Source organism: Triplophysa rosa, linkage group LG23, assembly GCF_024868665.1.
Source record: "Triplophysa rosa linkage group LG23, Trosa_1v2, whole genome shotgun sequence".
In the NCBI taxonomy this organism is placed as follows: domain Eukaryota; kingdom Metazoa; phylum Chordata; class Actinopteri; order Cypriniformes; family Nemacheilidae; genus Triplophysa; species Triplophysa rosa.
In genome coordinates, this window is record NC_079912.1 from 11,873,330 (window position 1) to 11,884,686 (window position 11,357).

General features: G+C 37.5%; 1 protein-coding gene across 3 annotated transcripts; it reads left to right on the forward strand.

Moving 5' to 3' along the window:
• The first annotated feature begins 5,243 nt into the window (after positions 1-5,243).
• LOC130547317 (suppressor of cytokine signaling 6) lies at positions 5,244-10,808 on the forward strand. 3 transcript variants are annotated; one of them, XM_057323169.1, is made up of 2 exons: positions 5,244-5,591; positions 6,255-10,808. In XM_057323169.1, the coding sequence occupies exon 2, from the start codon at positions 6,379-6,381 to the stop codon at positions 7,942-7,944; it is 1,566 nt and encodes a 521-aa protein (XP_057179152.1). In that variant the 5' UTR covers positions 5,244-5,591; positions 6,255-6,378; the 3' UTR covers positions 7,945-10,808. The 3 variants fall into 3 exon arrangements, with proteins under 3 accessions (XP_057179152.1, XP_057179154.1, XP_057179153.1); XM_057323171.1 differs by having other exon boundaries at positions 5,244-5,531; XM_057323170.1 differs by having other exon boundaries at positions 5,244-5,438.
• The last annotated feature ends 549 nt before the right edge of the window (positions 10,809-11,357 follow it).

Genomic DNA, 11,357 nt, shown 5'->3' on the forward strand with positions numbered 1-11,357 from the left:
TGGCAGCAGCGCGCGTCTGTTTTCAACTAGCGCGCCACAGTCAGGCACTTCCGGTATATGTCACAAAGTTCTGTTTGCCTAGTTTTTCCGATAAATGCTAAATATTCCATGAGTGATGTAATCTGCTTACTTTTATTTATAACTGTATCCGTAATTTGGTATATTTATTTATTTATGCCGTTATTTATTAATTTATTTATTCATTCATTCGTCCATTCATTTATTGTTAGTAAATTGTTCTGTTTAAAAACTACAATTTTATTGGACATAAGAAGGCATCAGTGTACCCGTGGTTATTTTGATATTACAAATGCCAGTGGTTTATAAATTAGGTTATTTTTCATAAAGCCTTGGTTAAGTTCGTTTGTTGAAAAACAATGACCTGCTTCAGTCTGCTGGTTCATACAATTAGATTCATCGTTGTTTGGAGAAACAACATGCTTTTTCGAGGACTAGATATGACCTACAATATATCCCTTATTGATTTCTGTGTGGCATTTGTACTGTGAATCTTTCTACCACCTAGAAATGTCACTGTTTATTACAACACTGATACCACTATCACCTACTCTGTTTACACACAATAAAAATAAATCTTGCCCGATACAGTGAGATGAATAAAGTCATCTGTTTTATTTCCAAATGTGATCAGTGTGCAAGAGACATTTCTTAGATATCCTTTTTCATATATCAAGCTAATATTCTACCAAACAATAATTGGACATAAAATAACTGGTGTGCAAAGACTCTTGAGTCTGTGCGTGTGATTTTGCAGGTGGCATTGATTTGGTGACTAACATTTTCACACTCTGGATAGGGACATATGATAACACAGTGGGATCCTCAAATGTGATAATTAAATCCATCTGGATTTTGATAGATAATTGTCAAAAAGCACATTTTTAGCTTAAAAATGGTCCGTGCATTAAAAGTGGTAAGTGACAGAGGACAAATGTGTGTTCCAGCTGATTTAAATATGAATTGCAACTGAGCTTGCACAAGATGATCAACATCTGTTATTTATTTTTACTATTTTATCTGGGAGAAAGGCACTTTCCAAGCAGACACTGCATAAATATTTGTAGATTTAACACAATCGATGGTAGTATATTTAAATACTCAGGAGCACAGGATTAAATAAATTGCTGGATGACGTTGAGGCTATAGTTTTAGCCAGAAAGTTAAAAACTTGTTTCCACAAAATTCCTTTGTGACTGAAAAGAACAGCTTTTTACACATATTTTTAGTGGGGTCCAAAAGTCATTTAAAAAACCTTGGATGTCTAAATTCACTGTTTTTCAGGAAATGAAAAAACACAGTACTTTTTAAGTGATTAAATACTCTGTTGTCAAAGTTAACAAGCACTTTTTAATATATATTTTTTATTAGTTAAACCCAGTGACAAACATAAAGAGTAACTACTAATAAAAATATGGAGATATAAGGTTTCAGAAGGACAGCTGCATGCGATGTTGTGTCATTATAACTTATTTTGATGAATGCTATAGGGTGCAGTCCATCTGTTATAATACCAAGAATCACTATGGAAATTAACAACTTTTTTGAAATACACAAGTTTGCTTGATTATATAACATTCTGCATGGGTTGAATTCAGAGGATCATCTAATGAATATCATGGGCTGACTTTTCCCCTCTCTGTCATCAGTCTTTATAGGCTATCAGAACTATGGGCCTGTATGAGGCGGGGTGAAATATGGTTTAACCGATTAAATGTTCGCCATGTGCTCACCGTGATAGACCCTGCTGGTAATCAGGCTAGATCTGAGATCAGTCATTCAAAGCATTCCAGCCTGCAGAAACAGACTACAGCTTCAGATGAATGTGTCCTGGGTTCAGTATGATTCATCACCTTCAGTGGTTCGCCAGAGCTTCACCATCAAAATCATTCTATTTGTCTAAAGCACCCCAGAGCTGCGGTCTCCTCCCCGAGCATTCTGACCAGTTGATATGCTCTCAGCACATCCCTGACCTAAAGACCTTTAGACAAATTTCCCTGTTTTATTTTCCACATGACTGTCTCTTTCTGATATGTGAAACTGCGATATGGAAGGGTTCGGTCGGTTACCTGCTGTGAGATAAAGTGCTTGGTTGATGAACCAAATCTATCTTACTGGCTCGCACGCATGCTCATTTTAGGACTCATCGTGAATTGTCCAATACGACACATATCCCAAACCTCGGGTTTGTTTGATATTGCAAGACACTTCTATTTATAATTTGGTTATTTTAAAAGTTATTTGGTTCTATAGGCTAACTGAACAACAACAGTATTGACTTGCATTGGTTTTGTGTCTGTACAATATAAGTGAATGCTGCTCAGTTACCAACATTTTTCAAAATATCTTCTTGTTCTACAGAAGAAAGGAAGTCATACAGGTTTGAAATGACAAGAGGGTGAGTAAATGATGACAGAATTTTCATTTAAAGCAATTACTTAAAAGAAAACACAATCAACAGCACTGTAAAACAAAAGATGATTCAACTGGTTACCTGGTTGCCTTTTGTTGGTTCAAAGAACATGGTTGCCATTTTGAGTTAATTCAACTTAAAAATATTAGTCAACACAACGAGTTTAGACAACTCAACGAGTTTAGTCAACTAAATTTAACAAATATTTTTAAGTTGAATTAACTCAAAATGGCAACCATGTTACAATGAGTGTTTTTCAAAAAGACATTAACACCCAAATAATAATAATGACCCAATAAGAAAATGGCCAGTTAATGCACAGTAAGTTAGTAAAACCATGTTTACTTAAGTTAATATTATTGGCATTTTCTATGCACACTGTGCGCTCGATAATTGCATCAGTCTCAAGTCGTACTATAGCTGACTCATTACATTCTGTGTGGCTCCAGCTGTTTCAGGTGTAATTAATGCAAACTCTCTGAGACCCTTTAAGGACTCTCTATGTGGAGCAGGCGGGTTTTGAAGGACTTAGCTCACAGATTGCCTTTCCTGAATGTTAATACGATGAAGGAGGACGCGTTTCGGCTTGAAAGGGGCGCACGCTAAAGAGGTAAACATGATCAATCCAATAAATGACCCTGGACCGAAGAGCAAGAGCCGCTATATCCAAGTAATCTCAGACAACAAAAACCCAAGTGGTCCCACCGGTACCATCACTGTCTGGCAAGGCTGTAATACACGTCTTCCGCTCTACTGCAAGTGTTGAAGATATTAGGGTGGGCACCCAGGGACTTCTGACAACTGGCCCCCGCCAACAGCGAAAACAGTCAAGCTGGAGGACTAAATCAATGTGAGGCATGTCAGAGGCATATTGAGCAAATAATTTCTGGCTCATGCAGCTTTCATACAAAAGAGGAATCATACGAGATGACAAATGATAATCTCCTGCTTGTATCCTTAGAGGTCTCAAAAGCCATTGGTGAATATGGCTGTATATGAAAATTCTAGTGATGGACAGTGTAGTGTTCTGAGTCATTCTTCATTCTGAATATATCCAGCATAACCTTTAAAGCTTCATTGCGCATTCATTTCCTGTCACTCAAAACTATATATGCATATGTTACATACATTAAAGGTTCAAATATATATATATATAACAAAAAATCTTAGATTTTGATTTGTCTATACTAAATTAAACCAAAAGTGACTGTTCTTTACAGAGGAAACAGGTTCTCTCCTCCTCTTTGAATATAATGCGTGATAAGTCCTAATAGGGGCACGTAATTAGACGCTTTGCACAGAGGTTGTCTCTGCACAGAGAGCTGAGGCAGGTTCACCACAGCATTTTATTATCTTGACAGTTTAACTTTAAGGGGGGAAACAATATCTTGCCATGTGAGGCCCAAATTAGCCCAACAGCAGTAAACACAATTACCCACTTTAAAACAGTACTGACACTAATGAGGCCACCAATGAATTACTTTAAAGTTCACATTTTATCTTTGATAACACTGCAACACCCACAACAAAAAATATAGTGCCCTGACAAAATATAAAAACATAAAAGCCACTCAAAAACAAATCATGTTCTCTTTTCAAATAGCCTACTATAGAAAAGTAATGTAAATGTTTATGTTTATCTATTCCCATGATTTTACACTAAGCTATTAAAACATAAGAGTAAAATAGAGTGAAAAAAGAAATGACCACCCATTACAAAACTCTATTAAACCAAAGCGCTTCTTTCAGAGTTAAATCAATAACTTTCACCTTTAAACAAGATTTTAAACTGCCACATAACACGCACATTTCATTCTTGTTTGCAGATATTTCTGGGGAATCATCCTAGTTGGAGTTAATTTTGCAAAAGTGACTTTTATTTCACTGATTCATTTAAATATGTTGATTTATTATATCTTATAATCATGGGTGCATCCCAAAGAGAATCTAGCAAGATCAAGGTCAAACACTTGTTTATTAGTGAGGTAAAAGTTGAGGTATAAAGTGCTTAATTCTAAATATTTTAACACCACGAAGATACCATTTGTCACAGTAAAATTATTATATAAATATGCTTATTTAGCATTACAATATATTCATATAAATATTAAAAAGTACATAAAGTAAACTTCAGTCAGTTTTCAGGGCTTTTCAATTTATTCATCACAATATTGGGCAATACACAGTAGCCTACAGTATATTGATTTTTTGCACATATCTGCTTCCATTGCCATTCGCTTACCTCAACACTGATCTCTATTCAAACCACCTTTAAACTTCTTAGTATGTAAATACATTGTTATTGATATTTGTTTGTATACCTATATTTTCTACATATATTTTCTAAATTTGTCAGTTTTCTGTTTACATGTTGCTAAACGGCTCATAGTCTTTTAATTTTAACATTTTATTGTGGGCAATAGAGGTCCACAATAAACTCTATAATTATTAATAACTGAATAATTCTGGAAAGATATGGTCTGAATGTTAAATAGTTTTTATAGTCAAAACAACAGGTTGAATCTAAATATGTAAGAATGTGGGCCTACACAGAAATAGACTTTCAAAAATAAACCTACCCTGAGACAATTAATGGATGATAGTGTGACTAGCCCCAGTGTCACCCACCACAAACTGGATAGTTTAATGAAAAATAAAATATCTAATATACTCAAGAATAAACATTGTTACAAGTCATAAGTCATATTAGTGCAGCTTGTTGTCCACCAAATGTGTGTAGTTCTTCTGTTTGCCCAGACCCTCCCTCCTCTTGTTATCCTTTCAGCGTCTTTTCCCATAATGCAACAGGCAACAAAGGAAGAGGGAGAGGAAGCGACTGTAGCCGAAGTGGCTAGCTAGCACAAAAAAGAGGGAGAAAGATTAAGCTTTCGTAAAACTTTAAGGGATGTGTGTCTCTTACCAAACGGATTAATACACATGGGGATAGAAGAATGCCGATCCCTTACGTGCATGAGATGAGCACATGTCACGAGCAGAAGATGTTTATGTGAGGTCTTGTTCGTGTAAAGTTAGCTTAGCATGTAGCAGTCCATTATTAGCACGCTAATGCTAAATGTCGCTGTCGTCGTCGGATGTAGTGGTACATATCATCCACATCCCCCTGTTTTAATACGACGGGATTTCAGTTGTGTTTAAAGTGGTAAATTACCTGCTGTTCATGTTTGTGTTTTATAACTTGGTCTGACATTAAGGGCTGTAGCATGCTAGCTAAGTTGGCTCATTTAAAGGCCTGTGTATTTTGTCAGGCGAGGTTATAAATGTGCTTATGGTGATAGTCTTAACTTTTAAACAGTACCGTTTGGACTACATCGATACCTATTCTATACAACATAATTTATTAACCGTAATTCAACGTTGACTTCATAGATAGTTTGTCGTCTCATAACCCAGTGTCGACCTAAACATTATGTTGGCTTAATTTATTGGGGTTAAATCCAGAACAAACATCTAATGTCAGATTTCATGGTTTTATAAAATATGATAGCTTAAACTGTCGCAAATACATTAACCAGATTTGGTTTGAACTGTTTTTATAAGCTCTTTTAGATCTTTTATGCGTTTCAAAATGTAAAATTGCAGTAGAATGGCAACCATTTATAATAGCATCATATATTATAGTATTGCTGATATAACCAAACCATGTAGTAAAACATAAAGCTCAGCATTTTTATGTGGAACTGACATTGCGAGTTGTATATTTTTACATACATTTAATGTTTTGCATGTGCTGTGCATTGTAAAACAACATTACTATAATGACTAGTTTACTTTTCTAATAAAGCTTTTATCATGTGTTTTGCAGATGACAAGGACTTTGGCGTGCACATGATTGACATTTCCCAGTCACATGGCAGGACCCTGCAGTTAACACCCATCGGTCATCACATAAGACCGTCCCATGCCCTCACCCGACAGGGTGTATAAGGATGAAGAAGATCAGTCTCAAGACGATCAGAAAGTCACTTAAAATAAAGGGCAAAGAAGATGGGGATTTTGTCATCCTCCAGCAGCCGTCTTTAGCTGCTGAGTTCACGAAAGACGACTCTCTTTTCGGAGGTTGCTACACCAAAGGGCTGGTGGGGTGTGATCTTAATGGGGAGGATGAGAAGGGTCACAAGAACAGATCCAAGAGCGAGAGTCTCATGGGCACTCTAAAAAGAAGGTTGTCTGCTAAACAGAAAGCAAAAGTGAAAGGAGGTTCCTCTACAATAGGCTCTGGAGACGATGATGACACCTTCTCTTCCTCGTCGGTCCCAATAAGCTTCAGCGAAGTCAAAGCCCAGCGGCCCTTAAGATCCTCGTCTCTCCGAAGCCATCACTACAGCCCCTCTCCGTGGCCTTTCCGGCCCGTCAGCTCAGAGGAAGCTTGCATCAAGATGGAGGCGAAGGTAAAAGCCATGGTCCACTCCCCTAACCCAAGCCCCTCCCTCAATGGCATCCGAAAGGAGTTCCATGATATCCAATTAGAGAGTCTGTTTCAAGACCAGAGCGAATCTCTGAAGGACATGGAGACTCAAAGTGGCAACTTGCATTTGAACATTGAGGATCATCTGCCTATTGGACTCACACCTCAGGACTACATCCAGTACACAATGCCTTTAGATGAGGGAATGTACCCAGATTCATCCCAGTCTTTCTGCTCTCCCATGGAAGTGGTGGATCAGGTGGAATCTGACTCGCTGCACGTGGACCAGGGCCAAGGCGACCACGAACTCATGCCACCGGACATTCTAATGGACCAGTCCGTGAATGGACACCTACCTGGTACTCCGGCAATGATCCTGTCCAATTCCAGAGCTGACACACCATTGTTTTCTCCCTCGCTGTCACCTCTTTCTACTAATGAAATTCCAAGGACCCTCTCTGGGTTCAGTGGCGCCGACTCTCATGTCGTTGAGAGAGTGAGGCACCACTTGAACTTTGACCCCCATTCCGCCCCCGGTGTTAGCAGGGTGTACGACTCTTTCCAAAGTGGTGGACCCATGGTTGTAACAAGCCTTACAGAGGAACTTAAAAAACTGGCCAAGCAGGGTTGGTACTGGGGACCTATAACTCGATGGGAAGCCGAAGAGAAGCTGATCAACCTACCGGATGGTTCTTTTTTGGTGAGGGACAGCTCGGACGATCGCTATCTCCTCAGCTTGAGCTTTCGGTCACAGGGAAAGACTCTCCACACCAGGATTGAACACTCGAACGGCAGGTTCAGTTTTTACGAGCAGCCTGATGTAGAAGGTCACACTTCCATAGTAGATCTAATAGAGCTCTCTATAAAAGACTCTGAAAACGGCGCATTCTGTTACTCCAGATCCCGCGTGCCAGGGTCCGCCACGTATCCCGTTCGGTTGACCAATCCCGTCTCTCGGTTCATGCAAGTCCGTTCGCTGCAATATCTTTGCCGGTTTGTCATTCGACAGTACACGCGGATAGATCTGATTCAGAAACTGCCTTTGCCAAACAAAATGAAAGATTATTTGCAGGAGAAACACTACTGAACTGATTGTAGTGGTGGGATACAGTAGTAAATTGCACTTTTTTTGGGTGATACATTCTTAAAACAGTTTACACGGATGGTGGTAAAGCGATCGGTTTTATAGGCTGGAGTTTTGTCATTAGCATAGGTCGACTATCTGATCTTCCCACAAAAATGAGCAGAAAATTTGTTGTTGCTCAGATGCAGTGTTTTATGTACTACAAAGCTTTTCAGATCTACTTGCCTAATGACATTTACTGGCGTGTCTGATAAACACATCAGCATACTGATTATATGAATATGTATTGCAGGAATACTAATACAGTTATGTTTGGAATGGATGATTGGATTGGTCTTTACAATGATGTGAATAATTTTTCAATCATATCGCTGTTGCTGTAGACTTACAAGAAATTTGCTTTTGAACTAATTAAACATTTGCATTTGGTTGTTCTTTGCTGTATTAGGAAAACATGATGTCAGCCAAATTTTTGGCAGGTTTTGATCATTTTCTCTCTGAATAACGGTACTTTTAATTAAACGCGCAAATATGCTGGATGCCGGTTTTTGGTTATCACGTGTCATGCGTGTCAAAATCCGACGTACAATTTTAATTTCTAAAATTTAAGAAAAGTATTTATTCTTAATGAACCTTTTACAATTATTCAATGTTAAACATTTCTCCTACCATATTCTTTGCTATTCATTAGACTTTTGTAGATCTGTGCAACAACAAATTCAGTCATTCAGGTATGAGAAGGACTGTGAATTACATGCAAAACAAATATTAGACAAATGCCAAGAATCTGTGATTATCCAAAAAGGGAGCAGGTCATGAACGAAGTAGATTTGTGTGTGGCTCATAGAGTATTGTGTTCTGTCATGGCTCATGTACATTAAGCAAAGATATTATGGTTTATAAACATCTTATTTGTTTTGTTTATTTTTGTTTTTAAACACCATATGAAGTATTTGATCTGTCATTTCATAGTACTAAGGTCATTAGAATTGTTTGTGACAACCAACCTAAAAGCACAGTTTTATAGAGACGTTTCACCGTAGATGGCTTGTTTATACTTGAACCACGAGCAGACTTTTACTGAATTAATCTGCAAAAATCCCAAAGGAATTCTGCATTCGTTAGCTCTTGAGTGAATATGGGAGAATTTTTAGCATTGCAGAACGAGAGCAGGCTTTCTCACCCTCTGCCCTCCAAAATAGCGGCATGTCAACCTGTCAGTGTTTCATAAACTCAGCTTCAAGCCAAAAATGTTGTATTCAGACATTTGAGAATTCATAAACTGTTATTCGCTTTGTGTTGGTGTTTTTCTGACACCGCTCTTTATTCCTTTTCCTATTACCTGAAAGAGAATTGTCTGTTGCTTTTTCCTTAATGAAGGCTTTAATAGGGTTTTCCGAAAAAAGTTAGTCTTCTGTACCATCTGAGATTATTTGTAAGGTTTCGTTGAGTGCGTCTTAAATGACACAGATTGATATGTTACGATGCCATGCTTTAGGCCTCCATTGGGTTAAATAACAAAAGCTATCGGGAGCTTATAAATGTCTCTTTTTTTCTGGCATATTGAATGTGCGTGAATCAGAGCCAGAACTTTCTATTTGCGGTTTTCGCACCACACATGGTCCAGAGGCCTTTAAAAAGCGCCAGTTGGCGTTCGCAGAACCCGTTGAACAATGCCGTGTAAAGTATTCGTGAGACACCTTGGGGAGATTTTGAAGGTTAGCTGTCAAATAAACCCAGTTTGCCATCTTTAATGTTCCATTAGTGTATACATAAATGACTCATTGTTGATTAGTTTGTTTTAAATATGCTTATGAGGGAACAGTTAGGGGTGGAAAGTACTCTTGAACACACAATAGAAGCCGAGGTTTAAATGCTGTATCTTTGTTGTGGTAAAGAATGTGCTCTTCATATTGGTTCGCTATATTACGGCACAATTGCCGACGTCCTGTTAAATGAAGTTTTGTCTGGAGTCAATAGAATGATGTTCTCAGTTGCTAGTATCAGAATTATGTGTGCGTGTGTGTGTGTACGTGCGAGCGAGCAACAAGAAAAGAATGTCGTAGGCAAGGCACAAGATTTTCAATGAAGTTGTGTTTACCAGAATGTGGAAGTTGACTAATGCAAAAAATAAATGTGAAGTGTTTGACCGCAATGTACCTTTGTTTAATTTCCTTACTTTTTTTCCAGATGTGAGAAGCATAATTTGGTAAAACTGAAACTGTGTGACTGCAGTGTGAGCGTTTTTTGTTTTAATGAAGTTGCCAGGACTCCCATCACGCTCAATATTGTTTTCATAACCTTGTGTATGTTGTTAAATGTTGCTTTTTCAGATTGCTGATGTATTTTGATCGCAGTCAAGCACTTAACAAGCTTCACAGAAATATATATTTTTCTGATCCATGTTCTGTTGTCCCGTTGCTGCAAAGGAAGGTGAATGTTTACATGTTTTTAGTACCGATTAGTATCTCTTTGTTTAAATCTTATTCCAAACATCTTGGTACAATTTAAAAAATGTACTTCTTTAATGTGTCATACACATTTGTGCTGCTTTATGATTGTAATGCCTTTATTACAAAATGGGGGAGAAAGAATGTCACCCACATATTGGCCTATGTATTCATGACTTTTATACTTTTGGGGTCACATGCAAAATTGTAGTCATTGTTTTCAGTGCTCTGAATGCAGTCCTTTTGCCATAAAGGATCTGTTTACTCCAGTTTACATTGTCAGTTTTCCAAAGTGATTTCTTGTTTGTTGTTAATTTGAATTATTGAAAGTACCAATAGTGTTTTCTTGCACATTTGGATACAGTTAAACATTTTTGTATCTGCTGGTATAAATTATGAATAAAAAGCTTTGTTCAATTTTCCCTTTCTTATGCAAAAATTGTGTATAAACAAACTTTGGAAAGTAATAATCTTTATAATAATCTAATAATTTCTTTTGATGTGAGATGGAAATGTGTGATTTGTGACTATAAACGTTTCTTAGCTTCCTAATCACAAAATGACTGTTATATCTGAATATATTTACAATTCTCGACTGAACTAAAGAACAGACAATTATTTATTATTTTTCTGGGCACAAGATGTTTTATTCATGCTGTTAGGTGGTGATATGTTGTCACACTAGGATGCCACCCTCATAAAATAGCACGTCCTTTTAAATGTGCTGTACTGAGTGAGTCAAACTTTTAGTGTGAAAAGAACTTTAGGTTTGTTTTGACACAGCGATATGAAATTCTGTTCCAGGATATACAGTAATTGCTGTTATGGTATTGTCATGTTGAGTATTTACAGCCTCAATCTGTCCCTACCATTGTTACCATACATTATTCAGGTAAGAACCTTTGCAACACTGTTTATTATAGTGGAAAGTGTGCCAGGGAGGAATGAGATGGGGTAAAGTGAATA